At 51.2% G+C, this 25,025-nt stretch overlaps 1 protein-coding gene across 9 annotated transcripts in view; it reads right to left on the bottom strand.

Moving 5' to 3' along the window:
• Positions 1-25,025, bottom strand: part of CNTFR (ciliary neurotrophic factor receptor) — a 200,349-nt gene that overhangs the window by 147,278 nt on the left and 28,046 nt on the right. For 6 of the 9 annotated variants that reach the window (XM_064403728.1, XM_064403727.1, XM_064403730.1 and 3 more), the window contains one exon: positions 194-299. In XM_064403728.1, the coding sequence (XP_064259798.1) occupies positions 194-237 (44 nt within the window). In that variant the 5' untranslated portion in view covers positions 238-299. Of the gene's footprint in view, positions 1-186; positions 300-5,074; positions 5,156-25,025 lie in introns of all 9 variants that reach the window. The other 3 variants (XM_064403726.1, XM_064403725.1, XM_064403733.1) reach the window with 2 other exon arrangements.

Genomic DNA, 25,025 nt, shown 5'->3' with positions numbered 1-25,025 from the left:
CTAAATAACCACTCTCAGCATCTGGCCTCTTTGCACAGCAGCTAAAAGGCACACATGCCAGAGCCAGGAGCAGCCTTTGGCCACACTTTAATAAACACCACCATCCTCACCAGAATATGTGTCCTGCACTCCCCCACAAAGCACACCTACTCAGGACAAGCTGGGTGAGAAAGGTTTTTAACCCACCTCTTACCTCTCCACCAGTCCAGAGTCCTTGGGGTGTCCCCAACTTCTCATAAACGTCTGGGTAGTTCTTCTGGGCTGCTTGTCCAACCCTCGCTGCTCGGATCTGGGATTTTCTTCAACGAAACAGAAGAGACAACCTGTCAGGTTACCAGGTGAAATTCTGCCATTGCTTCAGGTTCAGCAAACAACCAAGGTTGGGGGCATCTGTCTCCCGGCCCTGACAGCTGGGGGTAACCGGTGCGAGCACAAACCTAGTTAGAACAAGAGCCCTCCCACAAGAGCGTCACAGTCCAGCCCCAAAGCACGTATTTGCTTAATTATTTCGATTCAGAGACATGAAATGGGAGAGGGAAAAAAAGACCCCTGCAGCTTGGGGCATCTCTGATCTTCTTTAAAGGCAGACAGCAATGCTCCTCAGACAGAACAGCACAGCAGCACCACACTGTCAGCCCAGCACCAAGGCATTCACCCATGAGGTCTTGTGCTGCCTGAGCCCTAATCCTGAAAAGCCTCACACACGTGTTAAACGGAGAGGGAGAGGGAGAGGGAGAGGCCAGTCCCACTGAACCCAGGAGCGTGAACAGGAAAACATGCCTGCATGTCTTTGCAGCACAGACACCGAGGACTGGAAATGGGAGGAGGACTTTCTGTGCTAGGTCTGACACGCTGCCTGGTGAGATGGAGTCAGAGGCAATGGTGTAACCAGTGGTGCCCCTCCTTACAGCAGGAAATACGCTTTGTGTGTTAGACAAACAAATTATCAGTAGAGATCTGTGCTTATTATCCAGCTCTTGTGGCTGAGGTTGTGTTGCTCCCCCTACTTTTTAAATGCTTTGAAGGGAAAAAAAAAAAGTCTTATGGCTCTGCATTATTAAAAATGAAAAATAGGAGCCAAAACCTACTGGCAAGAGAAAAGTCTGGGACTCACTCCTGCAGAGATTCTTTCCCAAGGGTGACAGTGACTCCAAGACTGGAACACCACAGGCTTTAATTAGCACCCAACCCTCAGCTGATGAGCTTTGCCAGAGTTCCTCCCAGGACCTCATGCAAAGCCTGAACAAGCCAACGGGAGGATGCTGCACAAACCCAAACTACAACCCCCACGTCTACCTCCTGCCTGCCTACAAAGCCTAAATAAATAAATGACCACCCCCTGAAACTACACGTTCCTGATGGTGAAACCCTCATTTGCAAACTGCTTGGAAATAATTACTAAATTTTCCCAGAGTTTACAAGGAGGAAAGCTGACTGTTTGTCATGCCGGCAGCCACAGTGTGCCTCAATTTATCACACTTGTCAGGTGTCAGCCACCAAGAAATTTAACTCCAGCTGCCCCAAGCTCAGCACCCACAATGCCCCATCATTCAAAACCTGCTCTGCCAGGCACCCCAGGGCTGAGGAGTGACTGGCAAGGAGGGGAGAGGGCTGCTCCCCACCAAGCTTCCTCTGTGCAATGCAAATGTAACTCTTTGGTTATTTTTTGGAAGCATTTTTGGTTGTGGGTGTTGGGTTTTTTCCCTACCCACAGATGAAGTGGAACAGGAAAGGAGACCAGGCTACAGCAAGAGATGAGGCTCATTTATCATCACCTGCCAGAGACCTTCCTGGGCTCTAACTCCAGCTTGGTAGGGACCTGAGAAGAGAGACTGAGCTTAGCAGTGAGTACCCTCAGGGAGATAGTGCATTATTATGGGTACAAAGTGCAAAATCCCAGTGCCTTTTCTGAAAGACATCTCTGAAACCTGTGGAAAGGAGTGACATTCTCTGCCACCTCTGTGCCCTGCACTGAGCTGGATGAGCCAGCCCTGCCACAGGTCCAGCAGCCCAGCTTTCCACATGGAAATCAAAGCATGACTTGCTTTTTAGGGGCTTCAAATTGAGGTCAAACTGGTTTTTGGAGGAACTCAGTATGTCCAAAACAGGTCAGCTGAAGGATCTGACTTGGGGCATGAGTTGCTGCTGAGCCAGAGGGAAGATCTGTGAGCTGTGCTTCCCCATAATAATGGGACAGCCTTGATGACAGCTCAGGTGGGCTCACATAAGGAGCAAATGTCATCAGCCACAGAGCAGGGACAAGTCCTGGTCAGGTCCCTGCAGGAGGGCTTGCATCACTGCTGAGCTCACCCTACATCACCAGGACTTGAGTTCTCAGCAACGCCATGGTCAGGGCACTTCATCAGTGTGACACCTGTTTTATACGGCCTGTCCAGGCTGCCCCACAGAATATTCCTGCTTTGGCCATTTCTGTAGCAACAAGCTGACTTAAGAGAAACCTGCCTGCAAAAGCACTACCTTTTTAGACAGGTCCTTGCAGAATGCTGGAGGAAGCCCAGCACTCATGGCATGCTGCATGTCCCACATAATGCATCTGCATGGTGCAGCAAGGGCTAATGGATAACTGAACCACTTGCTTAATGGAAAAAAAAAAATCCAAACACACGCCATTTGCCAAAAATCTCTCTCTCCAGCACAAGCTGGGGCTATGCTGATCAGGGATCCACGAATTCTACTTGCACCAACAGAAGGGACCCAACATTTCCCAGCAGGGAGGCATCCCTGCAGGAGCTGGGGGCACAGGTTTGGCAGGGCAGCTCCTGCTCCCTGCACATGCTGTGGGTGACACACCCACACAGCAATTCAGAGCCTCGCCACTTGGCGAGGGGAAGGCAGATTTTTGTGGTGTCAGCAACAAGCAGAACCCTGATGCCTGGCTCAAAACCTTCCCCAAAACTGTCAGGCCCAGTTTCACAGCACAAAGATACTGGAATTTCTTCAGCACAACTGCAAGAATTTTTCTGCTTTTTTTTTAATTTTATTTTTAACTGTGGATAAACTAATGCCTTCCCCCCCCAACCCTGTTCTGAGAGCAGCTTAAAACTCTTTGCTAAAATTTTCCAAAAAAATTCAGCCGGAGGCAGAGACATGTGAGGTTTCAGTCCAAATGGTTAAAGGCTGGCGTAGTTTCAAGCAACTGAAGACAGGGGCTTATAATCAGAAGTGTCAGGCAGCCTTAATTATATTATTTCCTGAAGGAAATAGTTTTCCCTGCTGAAGTCCAGGAGTTATTAAAAAAAGTTGACCTCACTGGAACCAATCAAGATGGAGACAAGAAGCCTGTGATGGATTCTTAAGGCAGGCGTGTTCATGCATCTGTATTTTCAGGGGTCCAGGATTTTAGGACAGGTGTTCCCAGACAGGCCTGGCTTTGCAACAGCGAAGAGCCAAGACCCAGGATGCAGAGCCCCCTCCCATCCATCCTCATGGGTGCCCTGGAGAGGGGCACGTGGGAGCCCCATGCATCCAGGGAGGGTGCTTGCCTGTGCCCAGATCGATTGCCTCGCCAAGGCGAGCGAGGAAAAACAGCCGGATGCTTTGTAGCTGTCAGGAGCACACAGGCTTTTTGTCCGTGTCTTCCTCTGTGCCCATAAATAAAAGTGACAGCAACTTTATTTAGGACTTCTTCCAGTTAAGAGGGGATGGAAGAAAAGTGAAAAATTAAATCGTAGCTCAGCAGAGGCAGAGGGGGAAGGTCCTGGAGGCACAGCTCAGGCTGTGCCACTGCTGCAGCAGCCTGGGGTGGTGGCAGCCCTCACTCTCCAAAATCAGCCCCTCCGCATCCCAATCAGTGCACCCCTCTCCCCTGCCCTTCCAGGCACAGAAATCCCAATCCCAACCCAATTCCACACTGTATCCTCTGCCTTCTGCTGCCCATCCACTCCACAGTGCAAGCTGAGAGATTCAAGCATCTGGAGTGAGTTGAGGTGGAACAACCATGTCTTCTTACATCCTAAAAGAGACTGAAACAACCCCCAAATCATCCAGAGGAGAAAGCCACCTCTTCCCTGCACGTGTGCAAAGGTTGTACTGGTAGCACCAACAGCTGCCCTAAAAGGCAGCTCAGCCCTGTGCAGCTCACCAGCGCGGCTGAGCAGGGAGTGCAGCATCCCCATCAGGAGCCACTACCACAGAAAGTCCTGTCTGTTTGGCTATAACCTCCAAGGAGTATTTTACAACTGAGGAAAGACCCCTTTTCCATAAAAAGCAGGAGAAGAGACTCAAAGAGCAGGAGAGGAAGGAGAGGAGGGAAGGCTGCTCTGCAAGAGGGCTGAGCACCCTGCAGACCCAGCCCCCAGCAATGCCCCAGCGTGAGGGAGCACAGCCAGGGTTTGAGCATCCCAATCTGGTCTCCCCCAGCTCCCTGCAGCCTCTCCCAGCAGCACAGCACCTCGTGTCTCACAGCGGTACTGCAACACACGGGTAACACAAGCTTTGTTTCAGCCTTCATCCTGCTTGCACCAGCGCTGAGCCAGAGCTACGCCACAAGCCAAAATCCAGCTCCATAGGGACTGTGTGATTGTGCCAGCTCCCAGGTGCTTAGGGCCTTGACTGCAGCTTGTCTGGAGTTGTGCCATGCACTTGCACACAAACACAAAAACTCAGGGCAGGTGTGCAGGAAAGAACCCCATCTCATCTTGGGGACGAGCCCACCCCATGCAGAAAGGTTTAGGGTGGAAGTTGTGTGCAGGTCCCGTGGGACAGAAGCTGCCAGTGACCTCATGGGTTTCTTCCACTGCTGCCCTCTCCGCTGCCATGAGTCAGAGATTAATGACAGGCCATTTGTCAGCACCGGTGGCATCATTGCCAATCTCATTTCTGAGCAGACATCTGACCTTGCTTGCCTCCCCGAGACCCATGTTACCGCATGGCTCCAGCAGCCTCCTGACAGCTCCCAGGGGAAGCAACACAAGGCAGGGAACTGGGCTGTGACAGCTTGATCCTGAGTCAGGATGCACAGACAAACAGCTCAGGATGAGCACTGAGTGTTTGTCAGCTTGCCCCACTGTCCTACCCCCCTCCCAGCTGGAACCCAAGAAAGGGCCTTTCTTACCAAGCACTGGGTTAGGTTTCGGAGAAAGGAGATCTGTGTCCAAAGATGAGGGCATAGGCAAAGCAAGCCTTGCCTGAAACTCTGGAAGGAAGAGGAAAGAGGGTGTGGGGACATATGATCTTTTCCCCAAGCCTGCAGTATCTGTGTCTCTGCCCACACTAGCCAGACAGCTGAGGGATCCATGTGCAATTCCAGATGTGGCAGATTCTCCACAGTCAGCCGTGACCCAGACCGAATCTTAACCCAGATATCGCTCAAAGAGGAGACCAGGTAAAATCCAGACCCATCCTGCATTCCTGAGCAGGACCTGTACCCATGTCCTGAGGTGTAGATGACCTGTGCCTCAGGGTCCAGCACTCCTCTGCCCCAAACCAGGCCGTGTGGTCACTGTACAAGTCCACTATGTGACTGTCACTTGGCCACCACACACAGTTCTGGTCCTCACAGAGAGGGAACAGAGGCACAGGGGAAGCTGAAACAAAGCATCTTCTGCATTCCAAGAATACCAAGGCTTTTCAGCCTGGGAAGAAGGAGGAGGCAGGGCTTACTTAGCTGCAGGACCTTGGGCTAGGCACACTGTTGGCCAAAGCATAATGTCCACACCGCTCCCTATTAAACAACATAAAACTTTTTTTTTTTTTCCAGAGGAGCAGAGAATATTCGAGAACAGGTCTTCCGACAAGTGCTGGTCCTGATGCAAGCTTTGCCTCCACGCAACCCTCAGCCTTAGACAGCCAGATGCATCCCCACCAGGAGGGATGAGACAACCACCAACACAGCTCCTCTTCTGTGCCAAGTCAAGCCAGTCCCAGCTCTCATGCTTCTCAGAAGGAGAACAAATTAAAATGATGTGGAACTGGGAAAAGACCCACTCGGTTAAGATGAAGAAATCAGTGCCATTAAACGTCATTAGAATAATATGCCCAGAAAGCTTCATAAAAGGAGATACCATATGATTGAATGCTCTCCAGACCCTCATTTTACACAGACCCAAAACATCAGCCCAGAGCCTCTTTTAACAGCCAACTCTCAAAACAATCAGGTTTTAGGTTTTGTTTTTTGATGTGTTGGGTTTTTTTTTTTTCCTGAGGAGCTTTTAGGTCTGCAATTGAAACTACAATTCCTTTAGTTCCTGGAGGGGGGAGAAAATAAAAATCATTTTTCATTAAGCTGAAGCAAATGGCATTTTTGCTTGTCAAAAATATTTGACACAACTCTGACATACTTGACCAGACATATAAATAAAAGAATTAAATCCTTCTGCTTCAGAGCTTAAGAAAAACCTGCTGTCAGTCCAGCGCTAGTACAAGCTCTCTCCTACAGGTCACACTCCCTGGGGGTTGCCAGCACCATCCTGGCACTGATGCTGGGATAGAGGGCAGGTACCAGCCACACCAGCCTTTTCATGCAAGTAAAACCCCTCTGCTCTCGGAGACAGGATCAGCCTCCCCTGGCTCAGGCAGCACACAGCCACTCCAGCAGCAGGGAGGTGAGCAGCATCGATCCCTTCCCTCTCCTGCCACCATCTGTGTGTGATAGCAGCATCGACCCAGCAGCACTGGAGGCTGCATTTCCTCGGCCACCTGGGCTGTGCACCAGCCGCCTTCCCCATCCGTCGTGTCAGCGAGGCGGCCGCAGACGCCGTGACAAGACACAGAGCAGTGTCGGAGCCCATTTCTAAATCCTTCTATCCTATTCAAGCCAGAGAGGCTTATGTGCATGGATTTATACTGTTTGCCCCAATATTTAGCTACTGAGCTGACTAATCTGTGTGCAAGGAAAACCACGGCTCAGAGGCTGAGCAATCTACATCATTCATCATTTAGATTAGCTATTGTCTTAATCCTCTTTAAACTACTGTATAATACATAAGGGAATGAATGTCCTATATGCTCAGGATATGCAGAAAAAACCCAGGCTGAAGCTCAGAAACTTGTACAGAAGTGAGAATGACAAATCCTACCAAGCCATAGAAGGAAAAGTGAACTTGTTGAAACCCCTGACAGATGGTTTAACTTCTTCTTGCTCTCTCCACCCTACCAGCCTTTAATTATTTCCTAGCCAGCTTCCCAATTACTTCCCAGGCAGTTTCCTAAACCTCTTCTGTTCCTCTCCCTTCATACAACCCCATGATGAGCTATGGGCCCCAACCTGCAGCAGCCCATGCCACGTGGACTCTCTGCTGCTCCAAGGATTTGCATCCCTGTGCCCTGGGAGCTGGGACATCCCACTCCAGCCTCAGCTGTGGCTGTGCTGCCCTCAGAAAGGCAATGGCTCTGCCCAGCCCAGGGCCACGCTTTGGGCCATGCCTGGCAAACAGGCAGGCTTGGGTCAAGGATTAAAGCCTTGCTTGGCTATCCAGGATCATGCCACACATTGTCTGGCCAGAGGATGAACAAAACCAGGTTTCTTTATGGCAACAGCGAAGAGTTCAGGGGCAGAGGGAGGGACAGCAACAAGGCAGTGGCAAACAAGGCTTTAGTTCACTGCCTGCCGGAGCTGAGGGAACTAATAAACAGACAGATGAGCTAAATTGTCTTCTGAACCTCTGTATCAGTATTCACATTACAGAGCCTGCTTCCAGCAATTCCAGCGTATTAATAATAAATGCTACATAATTACAGCAGACTTGCTTTGTCCTCTCTTTCTGTTTACTGTCAATGTCTCTTTAACCCTTTGCAGTCCACAGCTGGCTCTCCACTGGCACCAGACCCTCCACAGATGGCACAGCCCTGGCATCACTGATGGGCATCTCTCCCAGCTCCCTCCTGGGCTGGCTGAGGTGCAAGGGGAGTTGAAGGAAAGCTCAAGTGCTGATACCTCTCAGTAGGGATCACTTTTTACTTGTCAAAGCCCTGACAATCTTGCTGCAGGCAATGGAAAAGGTGTATTTGAGGCCTCAGGAGCACCTCCAGGCTGGGATGAGTTGGGGACTGTGCAAACAGTGTCTGCAACACACAGAGCTGTAAAAAGTCACCAACAGCTTCTTAACAGAAAAGAGGGTTTATGGCCTCTCCTGGTTTTGATCCCCTCCAGACTTGCAGCTGGATCTGCCTTCCCCACACACATGTTTTTGGGGTATCTGTACCCACTGGGACTCTTACTGCTGCACCCATGGTCCTTGGGCTGTCGGTGACGACAGCCACCTGGGATGCAAACACACTGGAAGTGGGCTCTGGAGCAATCCCTGAAGGACATATTCCTGGGGACACTGAGGAGATGACCCACACAGGTGCCAAGTCTGGCACCCAGGCAGGGAAGAGCAAAGGTTTTGGACAATCAAGTTTCAAACCAAACACCTCCTGTGTTTGATCAGTGGCCGCATCCCCCATCCTCAGCAGCACCACAGCCCCACACAGCTGCTCTTCCCAAGTCTCCTTCCTCACAGACAAGCTGTGCCAAAATGCCTGCCTTGTCTCATCATTTCTTGAGCTGATCCAAATGAGAGTTAAAGACCCTCTGGCACTTTTCCCCTGAATTTTCGAAGTATTTAATCCAATGTAGCTGCAAACTGAACTCTGGAGCCTGCTTTACTTCCCACAGGACTCTTGGTAAGTATTTCTTCCTCAGTTCCAAGCAAAAAGCCCCAAAACTCTGAAAAAAGGCCCACATTAACAGTGCAATAGCAGTTTTTATCTGAGCACAGGTTTAATTTGCACCTTTCAGGCTAGCTGTCTCTTTTCCAGCCTTGCAGGGAGGCTGCCATGGCTCCTAACATGGCTTCAATAAGAGAACAAATACCTCAAATGGGATTTCTGCAAGAAACCAGCATGCAAAACAAAGTATGCCTGCCTTCCAGTGCAAATTAACTCAGCTTCTGACCCGACTGCAGACCTTTCCAGACAGGAGACCCACTGGACAGCAAATGAATGCCAAACAACTCAGATGCAAATCTCTGCCTGCACAGAGAGCCTCAAATGCTAAGGGAGAGCCAAATGCTTGGCTCACACAGCTGGGCACTGAAAAGCCTTGAAATGGAAAAACACAAACAACTTAAACCCTGTGTGAGCCTTCACTCACACAGGGAAGGCTAGGTTGGAGTGACATAAGAACATCCATCCCTCAGACACCATGTCTCCCACTCCACCTGGGACATGCAGAGTATCCCCCCGTGCTGACATCCTGCCATCATTTTCCAGTGGTTCCCACAGCTGCACACATCCACTTTGCATATTCTGTGCCAGCTCTCCTCTGCCAGGTGAAGCATAGAAGATTTTTTTTTTCCTCCCTGTAGTACACAGACACTTTTTTTTTGATTCCTCAAAGAATGAAACAGCAACTGGTCATTCAGGAATAATCACCAAAGAAAAAGGAAGACAGCACTTCTGTCCCAAAATGAGTACAGGCTCCAAGAAAAGTGGGAGGGACAGATGGGAGCAAGACACAAAGGCAGGAGTGCTCTGTACCACTTACAAGGAGCATGCATGCCAGAGAAGGATGGAGCAGAATGGGGATTGGGAAGAAATTACATCCAGCTCTTCCTTCGAGGACAGTACCAGGAAGAGTACTTGGAGAGCAACATACTACACAGTTAAAGCTAGCAGATCTCCCCAGGGTACAAGGAAGGGCTAGTTCATTCTTCTGGGTGGCCCTGGGTTGATTCTATCTCTGCTGTCTCTTCACTCACTGCCACTTTTGGCAAGCAGCTCCAATTTCTTCGTGTCAGGGACCCGTGCAAAGGGCACTCAGCAGGCTGGAGTCCCCTCACACCGTCACAGGTACAGCCAGCAAAGCAACAACCCATATGGACAGGAAGGGAAACCCACAAAGACCTGCCAGGAGGATGACACATGCCAGCCCCAGAAAGGAAGATCCCGAGCTGGACGGGGGCACATGCAACCTGTGCTGCTGGAGGAGCTGTCCTTGCAGGGGAAGCGATGGCCCTGCCAGCCCCTGGCAGCACCCCCAGACACAGGGGCAGCCCCAGCACTGCCGAGGTGGCTGTCACAGAAGGACTGCAAGGGGGAAGTGCCTGGACTGATCCCTGCTCAGTGATTTACCCCGGGATTATCATCCAGCACTCATAGATGCAAATACAGAAAAGCATCAGTGTTCTGAGGTCCCAGACTCATCTCCAGGACAGCCTGCATCCCAGTCCCCTGCCAGGGCTGTTTCCCTGCTTTTAACAACATCCATGTCCAAACCCACCCCCCAAACCACAGGATGCTCCTCGGCAGTTGATGACAGCACGTTGCAGGCTGGGTGACCCTCCTGTATCAGCCCCCTCCGAAAGCCATTTAGAAAAGAGACAGCAAGTTATTAATTACAAATTAAGCCGCTAATTGATACTAAGCTCGGTTAGCTCCAGGGGAAACAGAGGCAGAGCTGTGCCCCTCACACCACGGTTCACTGACTGCAAGTGCAATACGAGGGGCCTGAGCTCCCCAGGAGAGCTGCTGAGGGCACAGCCACACCACCTCCAGCTTAAGCTGCATGCCTCAGCCCAGAGATCACTTAATGCTGCCCTCCCTCCAGCCTTGACCTGCCTCCAAGCACTGGGACCACCAAAGGTTTGAACACCCTCTCCCAGCTGACAGTCAGACCCCAGACCACCACCCACAAGAGCCAGTGATTGCCTCCATCAGACTTTTCCTATAACACAGCACTTAGGAGTGACAGCCCCAGGGCTCACCTCAGATAAAGATTTCCTCTCTTGGAGGCAATGAGCAGTTCTGCTATCACCACAGCCCAGCAGCAATTCAAGGTCTGTACAAAAAGCCCCAGGTTTTTCTGGTCCTGTGTGAACTCCTGCATCTTGCAGGCAATAAGGAGATGAAGCCATGCAAGAAACAGCCCATGCCAGGCAGGAAGGCTCACATAGTCTGAAATCCTCCTTCCAAAAGTTCCTCAGCTCTGCCTTCTGAAAAGCTAAGAACACAGAGCAGAATTACCTCCTCTCTTTATAGGTAACAACTAATAAGTAATAAAACAATAATATTAGTAAATAATGAATAGGAGGCAGTAAAGTTCTAGAGTATTTCACCCCTTTGCCCCATCTTTGAAGCACATGGGAAGTTCTCTTGCAAGAGAAGCTCAGCACTTGCCCACTTTGGACAGACCTGCCTTGTCCAGGGGCTCTGCTGGGCTTGGCAGTCAAGCAGCTGATGCCAAGGGTTCCATCCATCCACTCCTGCACTGCCCTTCTCCTCTGGCAGCTCAATTAGGCCTAACGAATTACATCCAGCACAAGTCATGAGCAAACACAGGAAGACTTGGCGGCCGCAGTGCTGTGCAAGCAGAAGGTGAATAAATAAAATTGACTCAAGTTGATAGAAGATGCCAATTCAGTGGTAGAGAATCTGTAGTGAAGCATCTGTTTGGGTGACTTTGGCCCAAGAGGGGACAAAACAAAAATGACACAGAAAGCAAGTTATATGTTTAAATGGGAAAAACTCCAGAGAAGTTTTATACTATTTCAACATTTAAGTTTTAGACTTTAACCAAAAAAAGGGAAAAAAAAGAAAAAAAAAAAAAGAAAAAAAAAAGAAAAAAGAAAGGAGTATTTGTAGTTGCCAGAATGGATTTAGGATCTGAGCAATAGAATATTGCAGCCTGACTCAGATCTCAACTCAATGCCACACAGAGGGCATGGGACCAGCCATCTCAGGTGCAGAGGCACTGCAGGTCAGGGCTGAGCATCTCAAAGATGGGACTTTTCCCCATCTCCTATTCCTGCTGCAATGTTTGACGTGGGGACAAGATAATTCTCAATGCCTGACTGGCTGACCCCAAACTGGGCTGTGGTGTGCTGCCCTGTCCCTTGGTGCTTACAAAAACCACTCCATCTCCTGCCTCTCCCTACCCATCAAGGAGTTTGAGATTGTCATCATGCCCCTCCACATCCTGCTTCACCTTCCCTTCTCAGGCTGCACACACCCACTGCTCCCAGCATCTCCAACATCATTCTTCTCCAAAAACCCTCCAAGTTCCCCTGCTCAAAACCACCCCAAGGAGTTTTGACATCTCATTCCCCCAGGAGATGATGGTGGGAAAATCTACAAACCAAGACAAACTGCACAGCTTCCTAACAGATAAGAAACCCCTCCCAAACCTAGCTGTATCCAGCTGTAAACAACTGCCAGTTTTCCCTTGAAAAAACAAAGAGCCCTGCTGCATGGTGGCACAAACTGTTGCCGTTTCAAGACAGTTTCCCTCCTCCCCTCCCCTTCCCTTCCCCGTTCAATTTGAAGTCAATTACAGGAAGGTTAATGGGGCAGAGAGGATGCCAGTTGGCTGGGTAATGATGTCAAAGCACCTGGCATTGCCTGGGCAACAGCTAGGCAGCGGGGATGCAAATGAAGGCACAGGATTGCACTTGGTCCCTCAAAACGAGCCGATGCAATTGAGCGTATCAGCCTTAATGAACATGGAAATAACGAGAGAGAGCACCCAGAGAAACAAGACACTGATGGGGGGTGGGGGTGGAGATACGGTGACGGGCACCATGTTCTGGCCGTCAATGGGAGCAGCTTGCACAGTGCTGACATCCTCCCAAGGCTTCACCCAGATGTGCTTGCCGTGGGTTAGCGCTCCGGCTCTGCACACCCCAGACCAAGCCGTGTTGATCTGCTGAAAGCTCCCCTCGTGCGGCTCCTGGCTCCTCTCCAGACAGGCTGTGACAGGAAGAGCAAGAGGGGAGATCGTGTGCGTCAGGAGGCCACATCTCAGAATGACCTGAAAAACACGGGGCCAGGGCAGCAAAGACCCGGGGGCAAGAGGTGCTCAGGAGCAGAGGAGCTTGAGGGCGCTTCAGTGCAAAGAGCAGTGACCTGCTCAGTGGGAAGGCTGTTCCAGCAGTGCAGACCAGATTCTCCAAAGCTTGCAGTCCCCACATCATCTGCAACTGATATTTTGAAGTTTTCAGGCAGAGGAACAGGAGCCTCTATATGGGATGTTGTCTGCCAGTACAGCACTTATGCTTCCATGGACCAGGACTCCAGAGCAGCACGTCAGAGTACTGCAAAGCCTCAGACACCAGCAGAAAGCCCTTTCCAGCTTTGTTCCACCATCCAACTGCTTCTCCTTAGTGCACAAGCTCCATCAGACACCCCTCAGCACATGCACTGCTTGCAAAACCTTCACTCCAGTGCTGTTCAGTGCTTTTCTATCCCTGGCCTTTAAGACCACTGCATGCCACCGTTCTCCCTCTTTCCTGACACCGACCCAGACACCGTGAAGCATCTGCCTTTGGTCCTCATGCAGAGTTCATCCATCCCTCCCATCCCAGCTCCGTAGGTGCCGGTGCCCCTCTCACGGGTGTGCTCAGCCTCTTCACACTCCACCCCCAAAACACTCCCCAGGCAGCAGCAGCTCCACCAGCAGCCAGAGCGGGGTCCCACAGGGGCTCTGCTGCCCCAGGAAAAGCCGGGTTAGCGGCACGGGGAAAGGCTGACAGCATTTCTCACAGCAGTGACTAGCAGAGCTCGCACAGTTGAGACGCAGCTGTGCAAATGAGACCCCAGCAACCACCCCCCAGCCCCAGTGACTCCCCACAGGCGTGAAGAGCAGTATCAGGGACACAAAGAAGCCGACGCCACGGGGAAGCACTTGGGTCACGCATCCATTTACAAGGTCATCGCCCTGTGCCTCTTTAAAGTACTTCACTTTCGCCAGAGGCAAGTCAAGGTGACTCGGACAGACCGTGCTGCCGTGCCCCTGTTCCCACCGATGCTCCCTGCTATCCCTGGAGAGCCCCGGGGAACACAGGGCATCCTTCTCTGCCCTCTGGAAACGGCCCAGCAAAGCAGCAACCCCGGCCATAAATAACACTGGCAATGGGTAAAAGCAGAGCAGCCGTGGGCTCTGCGGGGACCGGAGCATCCCTGGCTAATCCATACGCAGGCTCTGTGGGACCCAGCGCCTGCCTCAAGCAAACACCTTCCAAGCATCCTCCCTGCCCAGCACAGCGGGGCCGGGCACGCCTGGGCTCACATCCCAACGCCAGGGCTCTCCTTGAGTCTCCACGTGTTGCTTTTAAATGTCAGCAGTAAAACCAGCTACGGAGAGGGAATTAAATGGAGGAGGGGGAGGAAAAAAAAAAAAAAAAAGGAGAGAAAGACGAAAGGGAGAGGAGACAGCTCTGCTAATGAGTCAGCCAGAAGTCTCAGAATCCACTTGAAACACGTAGGGCTTAATTTAACTTAATGGTTTTGTCAAACATTGGCACTCTGTTAAAAGCACAGGAGAGCTGGTAATCCAAATGCCAGTGGCTCTGCCTTTGCTAGTCACAAGAAAGCTGCTGTTCCAGTCCCCAGATAGATCCATCTGGTTTCAGGCAGGCAGCAAGTATGGCCCTGGCTAATGCAGTCACTCATGAGGGTAGTTCTGTATTTACTTAGCACCGGCAGCAGCTCTGACTTTGCCCAGAACACAAAAAATAAACACAGCCACTGCATTTCTGAGCTTGTACATGTCTTAAGGCAGCTCCAGGCTTCTCCTGAAAACACGGCTCTGTCAGGGGAAGAGAGATTTGCAGCTTACCCTCGGGAAGACAAAATGAAATCTCTGACCTATGCGGACTTGGGAAAGAAGTTGGAAGAAAAAAAGAATAGCAAGCCCTTTGCTCACAAGCAGGCAGAGAAAAGACATGAACTGAGCTGAAAAAGCAGCTGGTTCCCCAGCCAGCCCTGCTCTCCCTCCTCTTTGCAGCAGCCCTAGGTCAAGGGCCCCCAGCAAACCCCATGAGATGAAATGGGGCTCAGCCCTAGGGCAGCACTAGCTCTGCTGCTGTCAAGACCCCTTCTAGAGAAAAAAGCAGAAATTTCAACCTGCCATTCAAGATGATCTTCCTTTTGCAGATTGAGCCCATCTTTACACACAGTAAGGACAAGCAGAGTGTGATGCTGTGATGCTCTGTTCTGGCAATAGATTGGGAATTTGGGACATCTCATTTTGGTTTTATCCCCTCTCTATGGACACCAGCAGATGACTTTAAACACCAGGCACTGTGTGATTCAAGCCCCTGAGCCATGGGCACACCAGGGACAGCGACCAGGGCACTCTCCTCTTTGCAATGACAGCAGTCCAGTAAGGTCAAGCTTATCTGTAGAGTTTTGGGAGGAGGGTAAACCACCACTTTTAACCTTGCACCCATCTCCAGGACACCAGTCACTGATCTCTCCTCTGCACCCACATCCTCCCATGCAGCAGCAGCCACCACAAACTGGTGAGACCAGAGATGCTGCTGAGCTCTGCCCACCTCCCCAGCCCCATATGCTCCCAACAGCAGGTCCCAGAAACCTTCCTTTCCCTAGGGGAGTCTCCACTTCCCAGCATATTCCCCAACCCTAGCTCAGAGGACCACCTCTGCCATGTACCCCAAGGCAGAGGGTGGTTCAAAGGGCCAGCACTAAAGAAAGCAGTGCTGCCAACCCCCAGAGCAGAGGACCACAGAGAGAAACAAAGCCCTAAACTCCAGGGCCATGGGCACATTCCCTGCTCCACACACTGCAGGTGGGGAAAGGACTCCAGGAAAACTCAGGGGGGGCAGTGGAGGCTTTTGAGCCTCTGCATCCCCTTAAACCTCCCCCTCCATCCCAGGACCTGGATTCCTGTTTGATTTAAGACACAAATGGGATCGAGTTTAAAGGTCTCAGCCTGGCCCTTGACTCCTTGGTGGGAGTCTTTCCACATCACAAAACCACCAGACAATTCAGCCTGATTGACAGCCTTTCAGGCAGAGGGGCCCGGAGCTGAGGGAGGGGAGGGGGCTGTGGGTCAGGGCTGAGGGGGGCAGCCAGAGCAGTGCGTGGGGCTGGGAGAGCAGGGGATGGCTGAGCACTGGGGACAGTGTTCAAGGTTTGTGCTTCCACAGGAGAAAGGTTTTTGGGAAAGGCTGAGAGGCTAGAGTGTCCTTGAGGAGCTATTAAGTTCCGCTTAATACAGGCGAAATCCGAATTGCTGATAGCACACACAAGGGGAAAATAGAGATTTGGTACAATGCAGTCTTTCCTGAGGTAAGGGCATGGCAGCATACACCAGAGAAAGCAGGAAGCTGAGGGCAAGGCAGAACAGGGACCACAGGCTTACAGAGAAGAGAGGAGTCAGTGACAGGCAAGAGCCAGGAGATATCAGGGATGGAAAAACAAGTGAGCAAAGCTAGAATTCAGTGACCCTGGGCTCAGACACTGGGGCTGCAGCAAAGGCTGAGATGGCAGCACAAAACCGCACAGACACACATGGACCTGTGCCATGTTCTGCCTTGGGCCCTATCCCTGCTCTCCATCTCCAGCAAAACCCAGCCCAGTGAAGGGCCTCGACCAAGTTATCCCTGCAAGCACAGGCAGGACCCCAGAACAACCAGCTGCAAAGATGAAGTGCATCCTCATCTCCTCCACCCTTCTACTCCTCACACTCCAGCTTAGGAGAGGTGGGCACAGTGGTCAGCTCCTTCCAACACAGCTCTTCCCTCTGTTCCAGGGCTGATGCCAGCAACCTTCATGGGTCTGCAGAGCCCCATCTTCCACAGCAGGTGTCAGGCCCTTCCAAGCCCATTCACCTTGCTAATTTTGGGAGAAGGTTCCCTTGAAAGTATTCTCACCTTGCAGTCTGGGTCTACCCATGTTTGCCAGCTCAAGAGGACACTTCTGCAATAGGATTAGACTCATCACTTGGGGAGCCCAGGCAAGGGAATGCAAGAGGACCACAGATACTCGTCATGCTATCTTATTTATACCCCCTTTTACACACAGGAAACCCATTCTCCTACCTTTTTTTTTCCCCTCCTCTAAATAAAAGAGAAAAATTTTAAGCTGGTGCTCTAAAGCACAGCAACCGCCAGCCCATCTCCATGGCTTGCCAAGAGAGCAATTCATCCTCTGCCTCTATTCTGCAGTAGGTAAAGCCCCCCCTCTCGCTTTTGTTCATCTCCCCGCTCTTTTGTCTGGCCCTGAAAGCGTTGATCACTCCTGCATGAGGAATGTGAAACTGATGTGATGTGATAGGAACAATGCTCCAGCCCCGGTCCTTGCAGCCACATCAAAGTCCCCATTTGCATGGCTTCCCCTTGCCTGCCTGTCCCCCTCTGCCCCCGGCCGTGCTCTGGCTGCTTCAGCGCCTTCATTGTCCTCCCGGCTTCGAGAAGCAGCCTTGGCCTCCTGCTAAAAGGCACTCGATGGCTCCCCATGCCTGCCCCTGGGAGATGGGATCCGCGGGCAGCATCTGCCTGGCAGGAGACGCGACAGTCTCAGGTGGCACCGCTGCCTAGGACGCACCAACACGCTCTCCCTGGTCATCCTGCTGCTGCCTGCTTCCCCAGCTTCCATTCCCCAAAGGATGCTCCTGCCCAGAGCACTGCCAGGCTGGGGTGGGGGCCCGAAAGGATGGAGAGGTGATGAACACAAATCCGGAGGTGTGGGGCAGTGGGGCCCAGCCCTGCTAGAGGAGAGTGGGGAAGTGCTTTAGCATAAAGATGAGGACATTTCTAAGCCAGTGAAAGGCACAGAGGTAGTTCACACTGAAAATGCTCTGCCCTTGCAGTATCTGGGGGAGGTAGGACCCTGCTGGACTTCTGGTGTCCAGAGAGAGCAGGATGCATGCTCTCAGTGCAGACACAGCCTGAGAGCTGGACACCAGCACACCTATAAGCACTTCCAGCCCATGCAACACCCTCCAGCAATGGCAGGGGCACAGGGTTCCATGGGTGCTCCAGAAGCTGCTGGAGCAGCTGCATAACCACAGCTCTGGGTCCAGGCAGCCTCCTGCTGGGCTGCTGAACCCAGGAATGCTGCCACCAGGTAAAAATCCTGCTGCTACTTTGCAATGGGCAGCTACAGCCCAATGCTAAGCCATGCCCTTCCCAAAGGACACGTCACAAGGAGCCCAGCTTGCCAGACTTCATCAGGTCAAAGGCTTTCACCCAGCAAAGGAGGCTGGTGAGAGAAAACAAACCCTCCAGCAAGACAGAGAGCCTTTCCTACAGCAGCTGTGGCTTCATAGCAAGCCTCTGTTGACATGACAGCAACTGGAAAGGGATGGCCCTACACCTCCCCAGGGCACCCTCTGCCTCTAAGCCCAGTGGGAGCTCCAGGCAAGCAAGCTCCCTTTCCCTTCAAAGGCCATCCAGGTGCCTGCTGACGGGCAGGGGGATGCAGGCAGCACCTTGGCAGGGAAGGGGGAATCCAGGGAGTGACCATGCCTGCTGTGGAGCCAGGGAGAGGCTGACGTGGAACAGGTCCAGAGTAAAGCAGTAGCGGGGCCACACAGAAGGAGCCCTGTGCTGGAAACAGCAGGGACACTGATGTCTCTGCAAAACTGAGGGCTGATGGGACACCTCACAAGCTGAAGGAGTTAATTTTTGGCAAAGAGGAAATAAACTTAGCTTACTCTTGCCATCAGGGCCCATGTAAGATTGATTCCCCAAACCTCTCATCCTGGAGTGTCGGGCTTCCATTCAGCCTTGGCACCAACCATGATGCTGAACTGCTCTGTGCCACTCACCAGCACACAGCAATGTCCAGCATCTGCCTGCTGAACAGCAGAGGCTCCCAGATCCAGCCATTCCCAACACAGAAGGCAAGATCCAGGTGAGTCTGTGAATCTGCAAGCGAGGTTTGAGCCCCAGCACATCTCCACCTTGCACCTTATGCAGGTCAGTGATGAAGAGGGACTCCAGGTGTTTTGGGCTTCAAATGCACAGAAAACACAAACAAACAGTCCAAGAGCCATGCATGGATCATCAGCCCTGAGATCCAAATGCACTCATGGGTTACATGTAGGGTGTAGTGCTCTAAGGTTAAATAGGCACTTCTTAAGCCTTTCACAGGCCATGTCTTCTCAAGCAGTCTCCCTTATCACGAGATGCCCTTTCTTCAGTTTTTACCTGGTTTTGCTTATTTTTATAAGCTTATAAATGGTAAGCTTTATAATTTTCTTGCTATTTGCCCCTCTTCGAGTGCCTCTGCACCTCATCTCTGGCTGGAGCTCATGAGCCTGCCAAGGGACACAGCACTGGCAACTATTTCTGATTTATACTGATGGAGAATATAACTTCCCTTTACTAAAGTAAATAGAGCCACTACCAAGAGGCAGAGCACAATATTTTTTTATTAATGAGCATATTTCTGCCTCAGTGCTCACCGGGGAGTCAAGACAGTCAACATGGAAGAACTAAAACCCTCTTCCTAACACTCTGGGTCACATTTGCTACACAAGGAGCCTGCTGTTGTGCATTGTACCTGGCCAATGTCACTCCTGTTTAGGAAAGAAGTCTCTGTTAGAGGAGTATCTTGGGGTATGATTAAGGAGGATATTTTATGCTGGCACTCAGATTTTTCCCTGCCAAGGTGGTTTACCTTAGGATGACACCAGAAAGGCTGTTTGGCTGTAGCTGTCCTCACACACTGAACAGAGCCCCCAGCAGTTTTGAGGCTCCTTCGTCAGGCTGGGACAAGCACAGCACACTAACCCTCCTCTCTGCTGGACTCCTGCCTGGTTATCCCCAGGGGATAAAGCTCAGAGCTCCCTGCGGTGGGCTGACCCAGGCTGGATGCCCACCAAAGCTAATCTATCACTCCCTTCCTCAGCTGAACAGGGAAGGCTGAAAATACAGCAAAAACTCCTCAGTCAAGATTAGGGCAGGGAGAAATCACTCACCAATTACAGTCATTGGAAAACCAGAGCCAGCTTGGGGAAATTAATGTATTTTATTACCAACTGAATCAGAGTAAGGTAATGAGAAATTAAACCAAATCTTAAAACACCTTCCCCTCACCCCTTCCTTCTTCCTGGACTCAATTTCACCTCCAATTTTCTCTGCCTCCTCTCTCACAGAGACTCAGTGTAATGGGGATTAGAGGATGCAGTCAGTTCACACACTGCCTCTGCTGCTCCTTCCTCCTTGGAGGCTGGAATCCTCACACTCTTCCCATGCTCCAGAGTGGGTTCCCTACCACAGGAGTCACTCCTACACAAACTCCTCCAGCGTGGGTCTGTCTCACCCCTGCAGTTCATCAGCTTCTCCAGCACAGGTCCCCTCCACAGGGTCAGGAAGAGCCTGTTCCAACGTGGGCTCCCCACAGGGTCCCAAGTCCTGCCAGCAAACCTGCTCCAGCGTGGGCTCCTCTCCGTGGGCCACAGGTCCTGCCAGGAGCTGCTCCAGCACGGGGTCACAGCCTCCTCTGGGCACCCCCTGCCATGGCTGAGGTCTTCCACAGAAAGCACGTGGGTGTCTGCCCTAGGATGGACCTCCAAGGGTTGCAGGGGCACAGCTGCCTCACCCTGGTCCTCACCATGACATCTGGAGCATCTCTGCCCTGACATCTGGAGCACCTCTTCTCTCCAGGCCTTCACTCTCTGCAGAGCTGCCACTCCCACATAACCTCACTCCTCTCTTCTCTGGCTGCAAGTGCAATTTCTTCCCCCATTTCTTAAATCGGTTGTCCCAGAGTCTCTGCCACAGCTGCTGGTGGGCCTGGCCATGGCCAGTGGCAGATCTGTCTTGGAGCCAGCTCTTATTGGCTCTGACGGACACAGGGGAAGCTTCTGCCAGCTCTTCTCACAGAAAATACCTCTGCACCTCCCATCCCCACCACCAAAGCCTTGCACACAAACCCAATACATCCCCATGCCCCTGGCCCTGGAAGATTGTTTTTTTTCTGTAGCTATAATGGTACAAACAAGCAATTTTGCTGAGAGCCTGCAGGGCTGCAGGACGGGAGCCTTGTTCCCGTGTCATGGCAGTGAGCTGTTGCAGAAGAGGGCACAGATAAGATGCTGTAGACCTCTCCAGTGCCCCATCTCCCCAGCCCTCCAGCTCTCCACACAGCTGTGAGCAAGACAAGGCAGAGGTCCCACTCCAAGAGAAGGGTCCTTGCTGGTGCTGCACCGGGAACAGGGAATAAGTGCTTTGTGCCAGTAAGGGATACAGTCCCTTACTGCATCACCCTCTAAAAGTGGGAAAACACTGCAGAACCTCCTGCCCCACGAGCAAGGCTGGGTATCACTCCTCCCCTGGGGTCAGGGACCAGGAGACACCTGACCTTTTCCTTTGCTCTACCCCAGCAGCTCTCACAAGCTCCTGGCTACCTCCAGCAGGTGATGGTGACCCCATGAGATGCTGCATCTGGAGGAAGCCCCCTCAACCTACCTTACACCAGCATGGCAGTGTGCTGGAGCTCAACACTCCTAATCCCTCCAGCCCATGGAGAGCCAAAATTCAGTGAGACAGTTCAACAGAGTCACCTGGCTCGCTGCATCCAACTACCACTGGAGTCACACCACAGGTGAAGAGATCTTAAATAAAGCTGGACAGATGTTGTTCCAGGGCTTCCTAGTTCTCCGTCCTTAATTCATTCCTGGTTTCTGCAAGACGCAGTTAATTCCTGACCAGCCACCACACGTGCGTGTTTCTTTGCTTTCAATTCGCCCAGCAAAATCCATTTACCCTGCCTGTCTCATCCGGTTTCCATCAAGCCTGCTGAATTCTCCTCCAGTGAAATAAGCAAGCTTACTGTAACACCCTCTTTTGTAAGAGCATGGTGAAAATGACAGTCTTTCTGGTACCTGACTATTTCCCTTCACAGGAGCTAAACATTGCTTGTTTTCAATTGTGAACTGTTCTGACTTCTTAAAATGCATGAAAGTACCAAGAGAGTCAATTCAACCGGGAAAGAAGTTTCTAAAAGAGAATATTTACTTACCTTGCAGTTTCCTGTGGAGAAGTTTAGGCTTAGAATTTACTAGCCAAGGCTGTGGGGGTCTGCAGGTGAACACGAGGGGGAAGCAATGCAGTTTAACATCTGCCTTGTCCAGAGGCAGCCATGAGGAGACAGAGATCAAATTGTGGTTTAAGGTGCCTGGTTCCAAAGCCCCACTCAGTGGGTGTGTGGGAGACAGAGCAAAATCTCTTACAGCTTGCACAGCCTGGGGGCTTTTTTGGCTTTTGGTGGCAGAGCCACAAGCCACCTTTGGGTCTATCAAAACACAATTCCAGTCCTCTCCAATATGTGCTTTCCTCCTTGAGACGCCTCCTTAGGGTTTCTCAGCCTGAATTTGAGGCAAGAAACAGAGAACAGAAAACCCAGACCTGTTCCTCCCATATTCCCTGTTCCTTCCTTATTGTTTTTCTGGTGGCACACACCAATGACAAAGGAGCTACAAGACACCAAAGTTATTGGCTCTGTGATAAATGCTGCCAAAGAGGCAGCATATGAGTCAGAGTGACCCTCTGACCCAAAACCAGCCAGAGAATCAGGTCAAGCTGCTATTTGCAAGTACCTGGAGGACCCACAGTGTGAACTTCTGCCCAGACACCAGCAGCCTCAGAGCAGGGGAGAGTCCCCAGGGATGCACACCGAGAAAGGAGACCACCAGAGAGCTCTCCTCCCATCCCCTCTCCTGCTAAGCAGGGCAATTGTACATCTGGAGCCAGGCAGCTGACGGGAACCCAGCATGGTGCACACCAAACTATGCAGAAGGAAACCTGGCCCCTGGACTCCATTTGCAAAATGCTTGAAGTCTGATGCTTTCAGCACAGGAAACATCCAAACTCCTTACACTTTAGGATTTAATTTCCCTCCTGCAGTAGCCTGGAGTTTTCATTTCTCATCCTCTCTTGTTTTGGTTTCCTTACAGTCTTTTCACATCCTTGCCTTTTTTTTTTTTTCTTTTTTGTTGTTTTTTGGCGGCTCCTCAAGTTTCATTCTCTTTTCCAAGTTACACAAGATGAATTTAAGACTGCTGCCACTCCTCCCTGCTCATTAGCAGACATAAATTAAAAGCAGAATTAAAGAGATTACTTGCAATGCCACTTGAGACACCTTCAAGCCTCTACTGCTTTACCATGTACTGTGAATTCTGACCCACCAAGGGACTTTACATTCAGACCTTGCCAAATGTTTATCTACATCCTGTTAGATAGGTTGGAGGGAAAGAGCTCCCATCCTTCTCAGAAATAAAGTCAGATTAAGACTTTGTTGGAAGTTTTCCATTCCTGCATCAAGTTTTGTTGCAGAAGTTACCACCTGCTAAAGTGTTTTGACACTAAGTAGCAGATATGACACACGTGCAGGAAAACAAACAAACAAACAAAAAAACCAAACAAGCAAACAAATTAAAACAAACAAACAAAGAAAAAAGCCAAAGCCAAAACACGCAACAAATTATTTTTTTTGTTTGTTTAATGGAGTTTGGGCAGGATGTTACCAGACCTGTGCTGGAAACAGCTACCACCTGCAAGGTCCTGGTCCTCCACAACCTCCCACAAGAGGAAAATCACCGCACACCATCCTGCTGCCAGGACCAAGAGCATGCTGTTGATTTCTACACCTCCAGGTGACAAACAGCTGGGGATCTGAAGGCTTTTACTGCTGTGCTCAGCTGCACCTATCACCTCCCCTCTGTGATCCTGTGTGTCAGGGAAGAGGCTGAGAGAGATGCCACTTGCTCCATGCTCATGGGTGTGCTGACATTTGCACCCAGCAGCTCAGGGACACAGTCTGAGTGCAATCACAGTTATTTCTGAAGCCTCATATGATGTTCACAGGTACAGCCTCTGCTGTTAAAAGCTCAGCTGGCACAAACCAAAGGGCACAGGGCTTACAGTGTCCTGCCTGTCCAATATTTGCACCCTGACATATAGATCCAGGCAAGATGCAAAGCTGGGCTCAAGTCCCCCAGGGATGGAGGACAGAGCGCTCAACCACCGGTGGGAAAAGAGCAGCAAGAAGGATGGAGCGTGTGTCAGGAGACATTCTACCACAGCTGGTCACCGGAAAGGGGCTGGGAGTGACGAGGACAGAGCACAAAGCCAACAGCTCAACAACTGTCAGCTCGGAGCGCCAAGGCACGCCGAGCGCACGCGGGCCATCGCTGCTACGTAAGGCACCACATGCCTTAATCTCTCCCAGGGGAGAGAACCTCGTCCAGCCCAGACTGTTTGTGTACTCAGCTAATTTTGTTGCCTGACTTTCCACCTACTTGCTCAGCGGAAAACCGATCCTCCCAAGCAATCATCACTATTCCGTCCCTGCCCTCGGACCCGAGGCCATGGCACAGGCACAACCCTGCCCCGCTGCATCAGCTGCACGCCCGGTGTCACAAGGGCAGCTGGCTCTCCTTGCCGTGTCCCCTTGGCTGAAGCTCCCCTTCCAGGCTGAGCACCACCTATGCCAGCGCAATCAAATACTGCAGCCCACTTGTTAACCTAAACGAGCCTCCTATATCCTAAAATGCTGCTCCAAATCTCCTCTGCGGCTCCTGCACACAAGCCAGGCTGTTCGAGCACAGTAATATAATTAAGGGGAAAAAAATGCCCTGCATACACCAGGGAGTATCCTTAACAGCATGAGCTTAGTATTAGCTCTTGCTAGAGCACAGTGAGACTATTCCTGGCTACTGCCTCCAGTGCTGGTGTCCACACTTGTGAAAAAAAAAAAAGAGGTTGTGGAAGTGGAACAGCTTCCAAAAATAATTAGGAGAATGAATTGGGAACTGGAAAGCCTGCTGTGCAGACACAGGCCTGAGCGCTCGATTGGTTCAACTAAGCCAAGAGATGATCAGGAGAGGACTTAATCACCCCCTGCAAAAGTGCAGGGAGAAGATTTCTGCTGGCAGTGGGACTCTCGTCCAAGGCTGCCCAGATTCCACACAGCAAAGGCAAAGGAGATAACTCAGCTTGTGGGTCACTTTAAGAGGGCAAACTAGGCTGGGGAGGCAAGTATTGTGCCCAGGTGTCATCTGCATCTGAAAGCCACCACACCCATGAGGGCCTGGGCTGTAACAGAGGAGGGCAGATGAGTACTGGAGATGCCCTGGTCCCTTTCCCTAGCTAGCCAAAAAGATCAACCAGAAGCCAACCTGCATCACAACACCAAGGGCATCTACTGACAGCCTACCCTGAGATGTCCCTCTGCACCTTCCTTTATCTCTTCATTTCACATGTAAGAGACTTGCCAGAGGAGAAGCCCATGTTCTCAGAGTCAGGCCAGTGGAAAAAGAGAGGGCAGATTATATT

The sequence above is a fragment of the Passer domesticus genome, chromosome Z (genome assembly GCF_036417665.1).
Source record: "Passer domesticus isolate bPasDom1 chromosome Z, bPasDom1.hap1, whole genome shotgun sequence".
Lineage (NCBI taxonomy): Eukaryota > Metazoa > Chordata > Aves > Passeriformes > Passeridae > Passer > Passer domesticus.
The sequence above is the reverse complement of the archived record's forward strand: the minus strand, read 5'-3'. Positions and strand labels throughout refer to the sequence as shown.